Source organism: Eptatretus burgeri, chromosome 7 (genome assembly GCF_056783735.1).
Source record: "Eptatretus burgeri isolate ZD-2024b chromosome 7, Ebu_testis_v1, whole genome shotgun sequence".
Taxonomy (NCBI): Eukaryota; Metazoa; Chordata; class Myxini; order Myxiniformes; family Myxinidae; genus Eptatretus; species Eptatretus burgeri.
In genome coordinates, this window is record NC_140967.1 from 98,215,364 (window position 1) to 98,228,040 (window position 12,677).

General features: G+C 49.7%; 1 protein-coding gene across 5 annotated transcripts in view; it reads right to left on the reverse strand.

Annotated features, from left to right (window-relative positions):
* Positions 1 to 3,992: 3,992 nt before the first annotated feature.
* LOC147023876 (ankyrin repeat and SOCS box protein 2-like) overlaps positions 3,993 to 12,677 on the reverse strand; it is a 74,562-nt gene continuing 65,877 nt past the window's right edge. For 4 of the 5 annotated variants that reach the window (XM_085889769.1, XM_085889767.1, XM_085889768.1 and 1 more), the window contains one exon: positions 3,993 to 4,460. In XM_085889769.1, coding sequence (XP_085745895.1) covers positions 4,327 to 4,460 — 134 coding nt within the window. In that variant the 3' untranslated portion in view covers positions 3,993 to 4,326. Of the gene's footprint in view, positions 4,461 to 5,392; positions 5,570 to 12,677 lie in introns of all 5 variants that reach the window. The other variant, XR_015060411.1, reaches the window with a different exon arrangement.

Here is a 12,677-nt window from a genome sequence, read left to right on the forward strand (position 1 = left end):
AGTAGAGAGTTTGATGATTAAGATTGGGAGAAGCTAACAACAGGACAATCAGCCTCAGAGAAATGGGAAACCTTCAAGGCCCAAATGTGGAGAGTGCAGAGGAAGTACATTCCAATGAGATGTAAAACTAGAAGCAGAAAGAGACCAGGATGGTTGAGCAGTGAGATAAGGAATGCTATGAAGGAGAAGCAAAAGGCATCTGTTAGGTTTAAAATAACATGACTGAAGTTAGATTTATATCACCATCAAAGTAAACAGAGGCAAGTGAAGAAAATAACTCAGCAAACCAAAAGAGAGTATGAGAAGGACATTACTCAGAATATTAAGTATAATAGCAAGGCTTTCTTTGAGTACATCAGGCAAAAGAACAGGTTAGGACCAGTGTGGGCCCTTTGAGGATTGGCACCGGGAGAGTGGTTAGTGATGAAAGTGAGATGGCAGGCTTATGAAGCAGGTATTTTTCTTCAACTTTTATGCAAGAACAGTTAGAATTGCCAATAGCTGAGAGTATTTATCAAGGTGGTGAGAAAGGGCTTTTACAGAAGATCCAGGTTGGAGTGGAGGAAATAAAGGAACAGCGAGGAAATCAGAGTAGATAAAGCTCCGGGTCCAGATAATATGTTCCCGGGAGTATTGAGGGAGGTGGCTGAGCAGGTAATGAAACGGAAGACCAAGAAGGAACCCGAAGAAGTAAAGAGCAAGGATCGAGTCATCAGGAGGAACCTGGACAGGTTTTGGGTTTCAGCCGCTACTCCACATCCCTCAAACTCATCCAGGCTCAGCCAAGTGAGCTTTACAGAAAAATTTCTGCAATAATTCATTTCTCCTTGGATAGATAACGAAAGAGAGTAAAAGAGATGAAAGAGAAGAAAAAGCCAGAATTAGAATGAATAAAGAGAATGATGAAAAAACATCAATAAATAAATTTTAAAAATGAATAAAGAATTGTGAAAAATATAAAATGAGAAAGGTGTGAAAGCAACAACCAACAAAGATGTCGGGAAGAACCCGGACAGATAAAATTCAGCAGTTACTCGCCAGGCTCAAACGCAGCAACACGTACAAGCTACCAGAGGTCCATCAGCGGGGAAGCACAGTCCACACAGCATCAGGATATGGTACAAACATAATGAAACGATATGGATATGGTACAATCGTAAGCGAGATGTTAACGGATACTTTCAATGGCTCATTGGAGTCTGGACAGGTACCGGAGGATTGGAGAGTAGCAAGTATAACACAATTATTTTTTAAAAGGATACAGAGAAGAATTGGGGAAACGATAGACCTGTTAGTTTGACTTCAGTTGTGGGTAAGGTGTTGGAGACATTAATTTGGAACCAGATGAGGAAACATTTCAATAAATACAAACTAATTAAAGGTAGTCAGCATGGGTTTACCAAAGGTAGTTCCTGTCTAACAAATCTTTTAGAGTTGTATGAAGCAGTGTCTGATTGGGTGGATGATGGAAAGGCAGTGGACATAGTATATCTAGACTTTAAGAAGGCATTTGATTAAGGTATGATGTCGGAGGTTGTTGGCCAAGGTGAGGGCTTGTGGAGTGGCTGGTCAGGTAGCTAATTGGATTGCAAACTGGCTTAGTCATTGGAAGCAAAGAGTGGCTGTGAGTGGGAGAATGTCTTGCTGGGAGGATGTAAGTAGTTGGGTACCTCAGAGATCAGTACTCGGACCATTACTATTCATTATTTATATCAATGATTTGGATAATGGGGTGAAGAGTAGGTTTCCAAATTTGCAGATGACACAGGTTGGAGGTAAGGTGGATAGCAGAGGGGGTGGTGATCAGATTCAGGAAAGTATTGATACTTACATAGATTTGGTAAAACATTGGCAGATGTAATTTAACCTGAACAAGTGTAAGTTGTTTGGGATGGGAAAGAACAATGAAAATAGAGATTACAGGATGCAAAGGTTAATTTTGGAGCGTGTCACACAGGAGAAGGATCTGGTGGTGGTAAAAGATACGGGAGGTAAGCAGGTGGGTATCGGTAAAACCAATAGCGTTTTAGGTTGTATTCGGAGGGAGACCATCTATATAATTCCAGCAATCTCTGTGTGTCTGTGTCTGTGACTGCTGTTTCTCGACAACCACTGGTCCGATCTAATTGAAACCTGCCAGATATATTACTGGGGACCTGAGTATGTGCCTTGTCAAGGTTTGATATTAATCGGACAAGTGTTTTCCAAGTTATGGCCATTTATTTACCTACCAATGATGAGACACGTTGCTGTGTAGGCGTGGCCGATTGGGAAGAGATTCTCAGCCGCGTTCCCATTACGGGTTACAACGTACGGACTTCCGGATAGTGATGACTCAGTGTATTCTAATAATTTCTCGATTTTTTATGCGCATTTCTAGTTAAACACAATGCCCCAATCCAGTCGTCGTTTATGAGAGCAAAGGAACAGACTGTCGTTGTTTGAAAGTTTATTTATTTTTCTTTTTTTCTTTTTCTGTTCTCTTCTCTTTGTGTTTTTCCTTGCGATGACATTGTGAAAATGCAAAATGCGTTGGCGCTAATTGAATAATTGGCCATTAAAACTAAATTGCGAATAATCGTAACTACGATATGCGAACTTCCGGACAGTGAGGCCTTAACTTCCAGATAGTGATGACTTACTGTATTCTTTCTCGATCTCTTTCTCGATTTTCTTAAACACAATGCCCCAATCCAGTCATCATTTACGACGGTGAAGGAACGAAGCGCGTCATGCAAGCGCAATGGAATCTGACGAAGCACGAGCTGCTCGCTTGACACACGACGCTACGCGTGTGACAAGGCGTCGTGCAGCTGAAACGGATGAAGAACGAACTGCTCGCTTGGCAGACAACACTGAACGCGTGACAAGGCGTCGTGCAGCTGAAACGGCCACGCACATACGGGCACGCGAGAGTGAAGGAACGGCCTGTGTGGTTGTTTCTGACAAGCGGTTTGAAAGTTTTTTTTTTGTTTGTTTGTTTGTTTTTTGCATCTACGGTCACGTACTAGTTTATAAATAAAAGGAGGTGGTGTTTACATTGTGTGGGAATTTAGTGAGGGCCACATTTAATAACATTTTGTGCAGTTTTAGTCATCACATCTCAGGAAGGATAAAGCTGCCACAGACAGGATTCAGCACAGGGCTACTAGATTGATTCCAGGCCTAGCCAGACTCAACCATGATGAGCGGCTGAAGGAGACAGGGCTTTATACACAAGAAAGGAGGCAGTTACGAGGTGATCGAGATGTTTAAGAGTATGAAGGGTATATACAAAATAAGTACAGAAAAATTATTAAACAGAGTGGACAGTGATAGCACCAGGGGCCATAACCTGAGAGTTAATGAGAGTTAGACGGTAGTAAGGAAGGAAGGGAACCTCTTATTCTACTCAGGTAGGGAGTAGTTGATGCATGAAAATGGTCTCCCTGGAAAGGTTGTGGCAGCAGAAACAGTGGATAAGTTTAAATTGGAATTAGATAGGTACCTGGAAGTTATGGAGATGGAGGGGTATAGGGATTTTGGCAGGACTTTTAGGTAACTTCAGCATTAATGGGTGATTGTGTGCATGTATTCAGTGTTGTTTGTGGGGGTCTCATCAAGCAGTGTTGTGTGGTTGATGTGTGTTCTTTGCCCATGACTGACTTTGCCCATACCCCCTCCCCTAGAAAGAAAGAAAAAATACAAAAACTACAACAACAAAAAAATCCCCAAAAACACCTTTTTTGCATTTTTCTTGTTTTGATCTGATGTTGATAGATTAGTGTGTTGTTGATGTGGTGCAGGCATGATGGGCCAATTGGTCTCCATGTGCATCGAATTTCCTTGTGTGCAAGTCTAACTTCTTTTCAGTTTTCACATCCTTTGTGTTCTCTGTTCATGTTCAACCACCAATTTTAATGACAAGATAATTTGTCGTGCAATCAAAATAAAATTGTCCAACATGTAAATACATTTTTTTTAAGTACCTATAGAAACAAGTAATAAAAACATTTTTATAATATGGGGTGACAATTTATTGTGACCATCCCTACCTTGTTTACATGCTTTTTTTGCAAACCATCCCTCGACTCCATCTTTTTACATTTAAAAAAAAAATAAAATTTTGTAAATTTTATCCTCATTGAACAAATGGTCTCTTCCACAATTTGGAAATTTTATATTTTCTACTCATTTACTTGAGCAAAACAACATGATTGTGTGATTTGTATTGTAGTTATACGGCGTGGTGCTGTACGTGTAGAAAATTGTTCCGATGTGATTCGTGCTGCTACGTTATCGGATGCAATTCTGATAAGTCTTGTAAATGGCGTTCCACAATGACTTTTAGTTGGTGAGGAATCGAAGGAAATCGCATATTCGAGGTGGTACAGGCAAGTATTCAATGAATCCCAGACGTCTTGGCCCAATGATTCTCCGGATGGCAATGCGGCAGATGTGAGCGAGTGGTCGTGGATTTTCTGCAATTAACGACAAAGCGAAAGTTCAACATGATGCACCATTTTCAATTATAACTTTTGTAATACACTGATTTAAAAGCCAAACACAAAGATTGTATGTGTAGATAGATATATTGTTGAAGTTCTGGGAACCGCATCCCTCCAACGTAATGACATCCAACATACAGTGGTCCCCAGACAGTTATTTCATTAATATACGTTCAGATAGTCCCTTCATGTCTAATGGGTCAAACGGATCAGTGTGTTGTGCAAATATCATGGTTTGGTCTGATTAAATCTCTGAACTCATTCCTATTCTTTTTCGCTATTCCTGAGGTAAATCCAAGCAATGGGTCCGAGCAGGTGCTGCGTTCGGACACCCATCTGTAAAAACCACAGCCGCGCACTGTTCGCTGTGAGAAGGGGTCCTCGCGAAGAGGCCGGCGGGCATTGCCCTCGGGACACCCACCTGTAGAAAAACGCAGCTGCCACCTTCACGAAAGAATGCATCCTCACAAGACCAAGGGCAGCAGTAGAAGCCAACAATAAACGCCAGCGCCGCACGGACCATGTGCAGCGCAACAATAAACCCCCACCCACAGTTCAGGCGATGAGAAGCATAACCAACAAACCACGTCGCTGCAGGAATGCCGTGCCGAGACCAGAAGCATAACCAACACGACCGCGCCACTGCACCGCGCACACCACAACCTTTGATAAATGACCGCATGCTCAATGGCGGCGGACCCACGTGCAGCCCCGGGGTAATTTATTATCTGACACAGATCAGAGCTGGCACCGTGCACACCACCGCTTTTGATAAATGACCGCATCCTCAATGGCGGCAGACCCACACGCAGCTCTGGGGTAATTTATTATCGCACACAGAGCAGGGCATGAATGACACACACATCTTGGTCGGGTCTGCGCATGTGTTTACCATAGCATCTTACCGTCGGTCTTCGCTGACCACAGTAGCTGCAGGTGTCTCCCACGGATGGAGAACATCCTCTCGTCTCTCCGCCCGGGGAGGATGCAGCCAGGCAGAGGTGCGCTGTACGGCTCGGGCTGCATGGCTTACAGACAGGCAGCGCATTGACCGGCACTGACTGCCGGTCGCCGTGGATGGCCTGGGAGTTGGGTACAGGAAGATTCGTGTCACAGTGCTCCGAGCGAGACGATTCCACAGCTTGGAAACATCTGGCCGGAAGTAAAGTGGAGCCGCTTCCGGCCATCACGGCTGAGCCATGTGCTGGCCGGGGGAAAATCAGAGCGCCCGATTTGGGTGACGACACCGCTTCGGGTCGTCACCCCCGCCTGCATCATAGGGTCTATAAAAGGACGGATCGCGGAGCTGTTGTCGTCTTTCCTGCTCAGCGTTCCTCGTTTGCTGATAACGCATTCGTCACCAACTCACCTGCTGGCTTCTCATTCTTCGCCGCCTCGTTGCTGACTCCACCCACCCACCTCATCTCGTCCGCCTTTCTCCACCCACTCGTTTTGACTCCGCCTTCTCCACCCACTGCTCCGGACTCCGCCTTCCTCCACCCACTGGCTTCTGACTCCGCCTTAAGTCCTTCCTTCATGCGTGTCAGTCACGCCCCATTCTCTGGATTGACGCTTAGCGCCACGAAGCGGGAGATGACACGCCAGCTGTCAGGGAGGTATCACCCAGCGGAGCATCCCCCCACAACTTATGGGTGGCGCGGTCGGTCAATCGTGCAAGGTATTGAGAGACCGTTAGCCTCAGCTCCTCTCCTCTTTCTTCTCATTAACTCCTATTCGTGTGTGTGTGTGTGTGTGTGTGTCTGTGTGTCTCATGGTGCCTGTCCTTGTTTAAGTTAAGAGTGTACAACAATTATATCGGGATAACTCTGCTCTGTGTCTGCTTTTGTAAGTTGCTTGTTTATTGTCACACCACGCTTTTCTTCCTATCCCTGCTCACATTCAACAATAAAATCTATTTACTGTGCCACATATCTTTCCTCACCTGCCTGTAATAAATCCTTTTGTAGAAATGTTCCCAGCTCGTTTTTGTCTTTTCTTTCATTGATCCAGCATGGTCCGTATCCTAATCTATCCGGGACTTTATTCCCAATGATCCCTTCCTTTTAGCCGGTACATCCTGAGCAGTGTCGCTCAGCTGCATCTGATCCAGTAAGCTGATCTGGTTCGGACAAGGCGTATTGAGGGACGTGTCCCCCGGTAATTAGATCACGTGGTTATTTTTTTCGGTAACCGGATAAACTAGACTGAGGACCATAGGTCACGTGGTTGATTCATTGGCATTCACGGTCGATTAGTGACCCGCCGCGTCACGGAATTATGTGTGTGTGTGACGGCCTGCAATTCCGGGGAGTCTGGTGGGAACCTGAGATAACTTCCCCCCCTACCCCCGGTGGTCTTCTCACCTGACCCCCGGCCCATGACAATATGTGTGTATATATATATATATATATATATATATATATATATATATATATATATATATATATATATATATATATATATATATTTGTTGGTGTGTATGTATATATATATATATATATATATATTTGTTGGTGTGTATGTATATACATACATATATATTGTTACGGATTCGCGCCCGCCGGCGTGCTGACGGCCACGTAACTCGAATCGCGGCACGTCGCCCACCGGACGGACAATCCAGTCGTGACCCTCTCGGACTAACGCCGGGAACCAGTCACGGGTGGACCTTTCGGTCTCACCGCGATCGAGCCAATCAGCCCCCGCGTGGGATAGGGTTGCTCGCCAAATTCGACCTAACTAAGTACCCACGCGGAGGGTAGACCGGGCGATCGCACCTCGCCGCAGGTCGACTTCGGACACGGGCCACTTAAGCGACCCGTTCCGTACTATCGGGATAACCGAGCGGTGTTATTCGTCGACCTCGACGGTTCGATTAATTATCGGGCGTATTCAGCCCACTACCAACCCTTTACGTGAAGCAAGATGAGGATTCAATGAAAGAAATGACGAAGCGAGGCGGGAAACAGTTCAACACAAAGCACATTTATTCGCGACGAACGGAAAGCACACATATTCAATTCCACCAAAAGCACATAGAAAAGAAGAGAAACACAATGCAGAGCTATCCGACTACCGAGCACACGGCAACACTTATACAATTTTACTTCACAGACGGCGCCGACAACACATACCCAAAACCAAGGAAAAGAACACCCTCAAAGATGAGGCGGGCCTGAGGCCGAGACCGGGTCGGGCCTACCCGTCTGGTGATGAGACGCGGAGCGGCGATGGTGCCTCAACTCCGTGGGCCTCGCGGACAGTGTCTGGTAGGGGGTGGGAAAATGGCCCCCTTGGTCGCACTATCTCAGCGCGGGGGGAAACAGGAGGGGGTTGCTGATGCTCGGGGTATAGAGGATTCCTACTCTGCCTCGAGTCCCGCGACGAGCGTCTCCACCTCGGCCAGGTCGCGCTGTCGGCCTCCCTGGGGTGCAGCTCCCTGCACGACGCGAGCACCCCCTCGTATGCCCTCGCCGCCTCTCCACAGCTCCGTCCCCTCCGCTCCGACTCCAACGCACACGACGACGACCAGCTCCTTCTTGCCAACTCCACCGCCCGCGAAGTCTTAACTCTCTGTCTCGTTGACTGACGAACGCGGTCGCTTTTATCAGCCCCGTGGCTTCGCTCTTGACCCCCTCCCTTCGACCTTTCACCTCGCTCCCCATTGGCCCGAGAAAAAGTGGGCGTGAATGCTTTTTGATCCATAAATTTGCATATATCGATCGCCCTCCAATGCCCTGGGGGCGGGGCCAAGTCGCCCCTCGCTCACCGATTGGACGGAACAAAAGTGGGCGTGTGTCGTTTTTGATCCGTTTTTGAAGCAGAAAATCCGTGGTTTTGTACACGCTGTTCGGCGCGCGCCCTGCACGAGTCCAACACCGGTACCCACAAGCGGCGCAAGAACGGTGGCGATGCGACGGTTGCGAGGTGTGACGTGAAGGTCGTGGCGGTTGTGGTGAAGCGGCGTTGTGGTTGGTGGTTGATGTTGTGACTGGTGGTGGTAACAATGGCGGTTGGTCCAAAATAAAGATAGTAAAAGAAAAACGGCTATCCTGAAGAGTCGCAGCACGCATAAATGACATGTATTCCCACTAGACAACGGGTTTGGGCCTAACTACACATGTACTTACCGAGATATCTCACCTAAGGGACCTGAATGGTGGTTTGCGAATTTGGTAACCACAACACTACCCCTCCCCTTTTTACAGACTCGTCCCGAGTCGTCAAATTTTCGTGTGCCATCATGTGTAGTTTTCCCCTAGTACATTTTACCTACGGATCCCTGAGTGCGACATTCATGGTATTCGTGTCCCCAAAATAAATAACCTGAGGGCTGCGTAACTACCTAAACAAACTCACTCACACAGACGACTTAAATAAAATTGCCGGCGCTAGACAGACATGCCGGGGGCGCACTCATATTTACAGTACATCTTAACCTTAACTTACAAATTTTACACTAAACCATGGTCCAGGATCATTGAACTCTGCAAAAAGAAAGCAGTTAGCAGGGAGCCAGGCTGCCCGCATGCAGTCTCTGGCTCAAACAATGCAGGTGACAGGGAACGTGGCTGGCTGCTCACACGCAGTCCAAGGCCTTCCCTTTTGAACTGAACGCAGTGAACCACAACGGTGCATGGGCTGCACAAACGCAGTCTCCGTGCCAGCTCAAGTGGCACACGCAATGAACACAACGAATGGATGGGTGAACACAAACACGGTGCACGGGCCGCCACTGCAGGCCCGTGTTGTAGCTGCCAACAGGGCAGTTCTTGCAGCTTGCAAACTGTTGCCTTGCGGATCCTGGCGCACATGGCAATGAACAGGGGGGGGGGCAAAGCAAAAATTGAACGGGGCTGGTGAACGTGGGCAGTGGGCATGGCATGGCAAAGGCAGCAGGCAAACACAGCCCGCAGAAGAAGGCCGCTGCAGGCAAACACAGCCGGCAGACGAACTGGCCGGCACAGGCCTCGAAGAAAAACAGCCAGCAGATGAACTGGCCGGCACAGGCCTTGCAGCACACAGCTGCCGATGAAGTTGGCCGGCCTCCGCCTTGAAGCAAAACACGGCCAGCCGATGAAGTTGGCCAGCCTTTGCCGTTCAATGGAGGTTGGTGGAGGGAGTGCGGTGGTGCTGGCCACTTGGAAGGCGGGCTCGGACCTACCTACCTGTCTCCCTCCCAACCTATCGCCTTTGCCTGTCACTGTACATACCCACTCCCTTAATTTGTCAAACCCCAATTTAGCCCCAACTTATTTTTTTTATTATTATTTTTTTTTCTTTTACTTCCCCACTATAAATCGTCCCCTAACCCCCTTTATCGTCCTTGTTCGGCTAACCTATCCTGTCACCTAGCCTACTCCCAACCCCTACGTTCCCTTCCCGGAGGGGAATAAGGGAGAGCTAACGTCCTGTGTCGAGGCCCAACGAAGCCTCAGAATGGCCTCCCCAGAGTTCGGCGATCTATAACCAAAGTGGGTCCAGCGGCCCACAACGACAGCGAGGGGATGGATGGTGCGGAGGGGTACATCTCCTAATCTACCCTAACCATTTAACTGTTAAACTACCCCGGGGCTTTCAACAAGCGCCTCTCGCTTAAACTATTGGTTCTAACAACCCAGATTCCCGTCGCCTGTGTTGGTGTCCTCTCAATTTCGGGCCTCGCCCCCCAATTTTCTCTCCGTGCCCTCACACGGTCTCCTGGCTGGGACACGTGGCTCCCTTTGGCAGGCACGACCCTCTGCCGAATCTCCCGCTATGGCACCCCCGGGCACTACACTGCCTCCGAGCCTACCAGCTCCCTAACACCGGGGAGTGCCCCCCATGGCACCTCCCCTGAAACACACACGTGGCAGGCCGGCCTCCCGGGCCCCTTTCCGAGGGTCACCCGTGCCCACAACACTGCCCACGCGGCTAATGGTGCCCCGGGCCCCCGCACCAAGCAGGCGCACCCGTGCCCACTACTCTATCCCGGCCCCCCATGGGCCCATGGCCTACCGCGGCCGACTAGCCTGGTGCCCGGGGTACCCACTCAGCGATACTCACCTTTCGCAGCCACGCTCCCAAGCCCGTCAACAGGGCTCCTGCACCCCTCCAAATGGGTCTCGAGCCTACTTTCCCACCAACAACAAAACGACCTCCATTTTTCAATTTGACTAACCCCCTAACTCACTTTATACTGACCCCGGGGTCCCTTGGGTGGGAGTCACTCCTCCCCCCAATCACTCATCGCACCATGCATTCCCCATTCACTCCACACACACAGACCCGCTGGCCTCACTCACTCACCAAGCACATGCCTCACAATTCACCAACTCTTCAACACACACACACCACTGAACTCTGCCATCCTTCTAACTACATCCCCTAACTAACTCGTGCTCCCACGTCGTCCCTTAAACTATAGCACGTTCCTTTTAACACTACGTAGCTAAACTACGTCCCCGCTACACATCCACAAGTCTGTCACTGTCTCCAAATAAATCATTTTATTTCCCAACCTAAATCTGGCTACAATCCCTCTAACTAATCCATTCCACGGGCCCCATGAGGACTTACCCCTGCCCCATGGAGCCGGTCTAGCTAAGCTAACCCTTCCCCCTAACTAGTTTCCATCCTGTGCCCAGGGCCAAGGGGGTCTTCCACCCCTTGCCCAGGAATCCTTTGCACCCGAAAGTGAGGCTTGCTTTTTTTTTTCTTTTTTTTTTTTTCATGCGCATCACCAGCGCGGCAACTCGCGCACTTTGCACCTGCCCGTGACGTCATGCAGCTGCACGTGTTCCTCGTCCCTCCTTGGACGGTACCATCCGGCCGGGATACCCCTCCTGCCGGATTCCAACCACACGTGCAGCCATGACGTCACCGTGCGCATAAAAAAAAAACACAAGCCCCACGTCTCGAGGGGTTCCCCACGCGAACACATGTGCCTTGCCCGTTGGAGCTGAACACACACGATCGCGTGGAGAACCCGTCCGGTCCAAATCCGTTATCCTGCCTAAACTTTGTCCGTCCGCGGGATCGGCAAATCCACCGCGTGCGTTTCCGGACCGGGACTTCACTCTCGCAAGCGAGCACGTGGTGGTCTCGTGCGTTGCACAGCACGAACCGCGTGCTCACTGCTGGGTGAACCCGGCACGGTCCCCGAAATAGCTACAGCCGCTACTCGGCTTTCTTTCCTCTGTCGCCTTCGTCGTCGCCATTCCACACACGCACACCTGCGTGTTACGACGCACACAGTCCACTCCATCACATTCACACCGGGAGATGCGGCTGCGTGCTCCCGCATGCCAACCGACACCTCCCTCACATACCGCTCTCTCACACACACGGTCTCCCTTGCATTCGGCCGTTCACTCACGTATGCCATTTTCCTCACACAAACCATACCACTTACACACGCGGGGGCACTCGCCCGCGGTGCCTCACTCATACACCGTGCCTCACTCACACACGCGGGGGCACTCATCCGCGGTGCCTCACTCATACTGGCCGTTTCATCCACACACACGGCCTCACTCACACACGGTGCCTCACCCACACACCGTGCCTCACTCACACACGCGGGGGCACTCACCCGCAGTGCCTCACTCACTTGCGGTGCCCCTTTTACACACGGCGTGCTGGGAAGCACACACTCCGGCACACTCGCCACCACACCACTCACACACGGGGTCGCTTCCACACACGGGGACGCACTCACACCTTGCACCACACACACAGGGACAACCACACTGGGGATTCGTGTCCCCACAAGGGTCTCCGGGGCCTCTATACCCCCCAAGCTCTCCGTGCACCTGTCCACAGCACCCGTCCCCTCAACCTCGCAAAGCACGACCGAACCCACCTGGTCGTGACTCGCCTCAAGGGGGAATACTCCCTACCCTCGTTCCTGGAGGAGGCCATCCAGGTGCTCGCACTGGGTCTCTACACGCTCCGCGAGCTCAACCCCATTGTCCTCCACTACCTGTGTGTGTGCGTCACTTACCCCGTCTTCATCGTGTTGTCTCTCCTCTATTTTTTCTGTCTCCCGTGTCTCTATACATTTATAAGTTTCTGTTGTCGTCACCTCGTGTCTCGTCTCACACGTTTTGGTCTCACCATTTAATTTTTCCCTCTTGGTCACCGTCGATTCCTCTGTCACGACCCTCGCCCAACACGCCCCCCGAATTATTTTTTTACCCGCCTCCACCG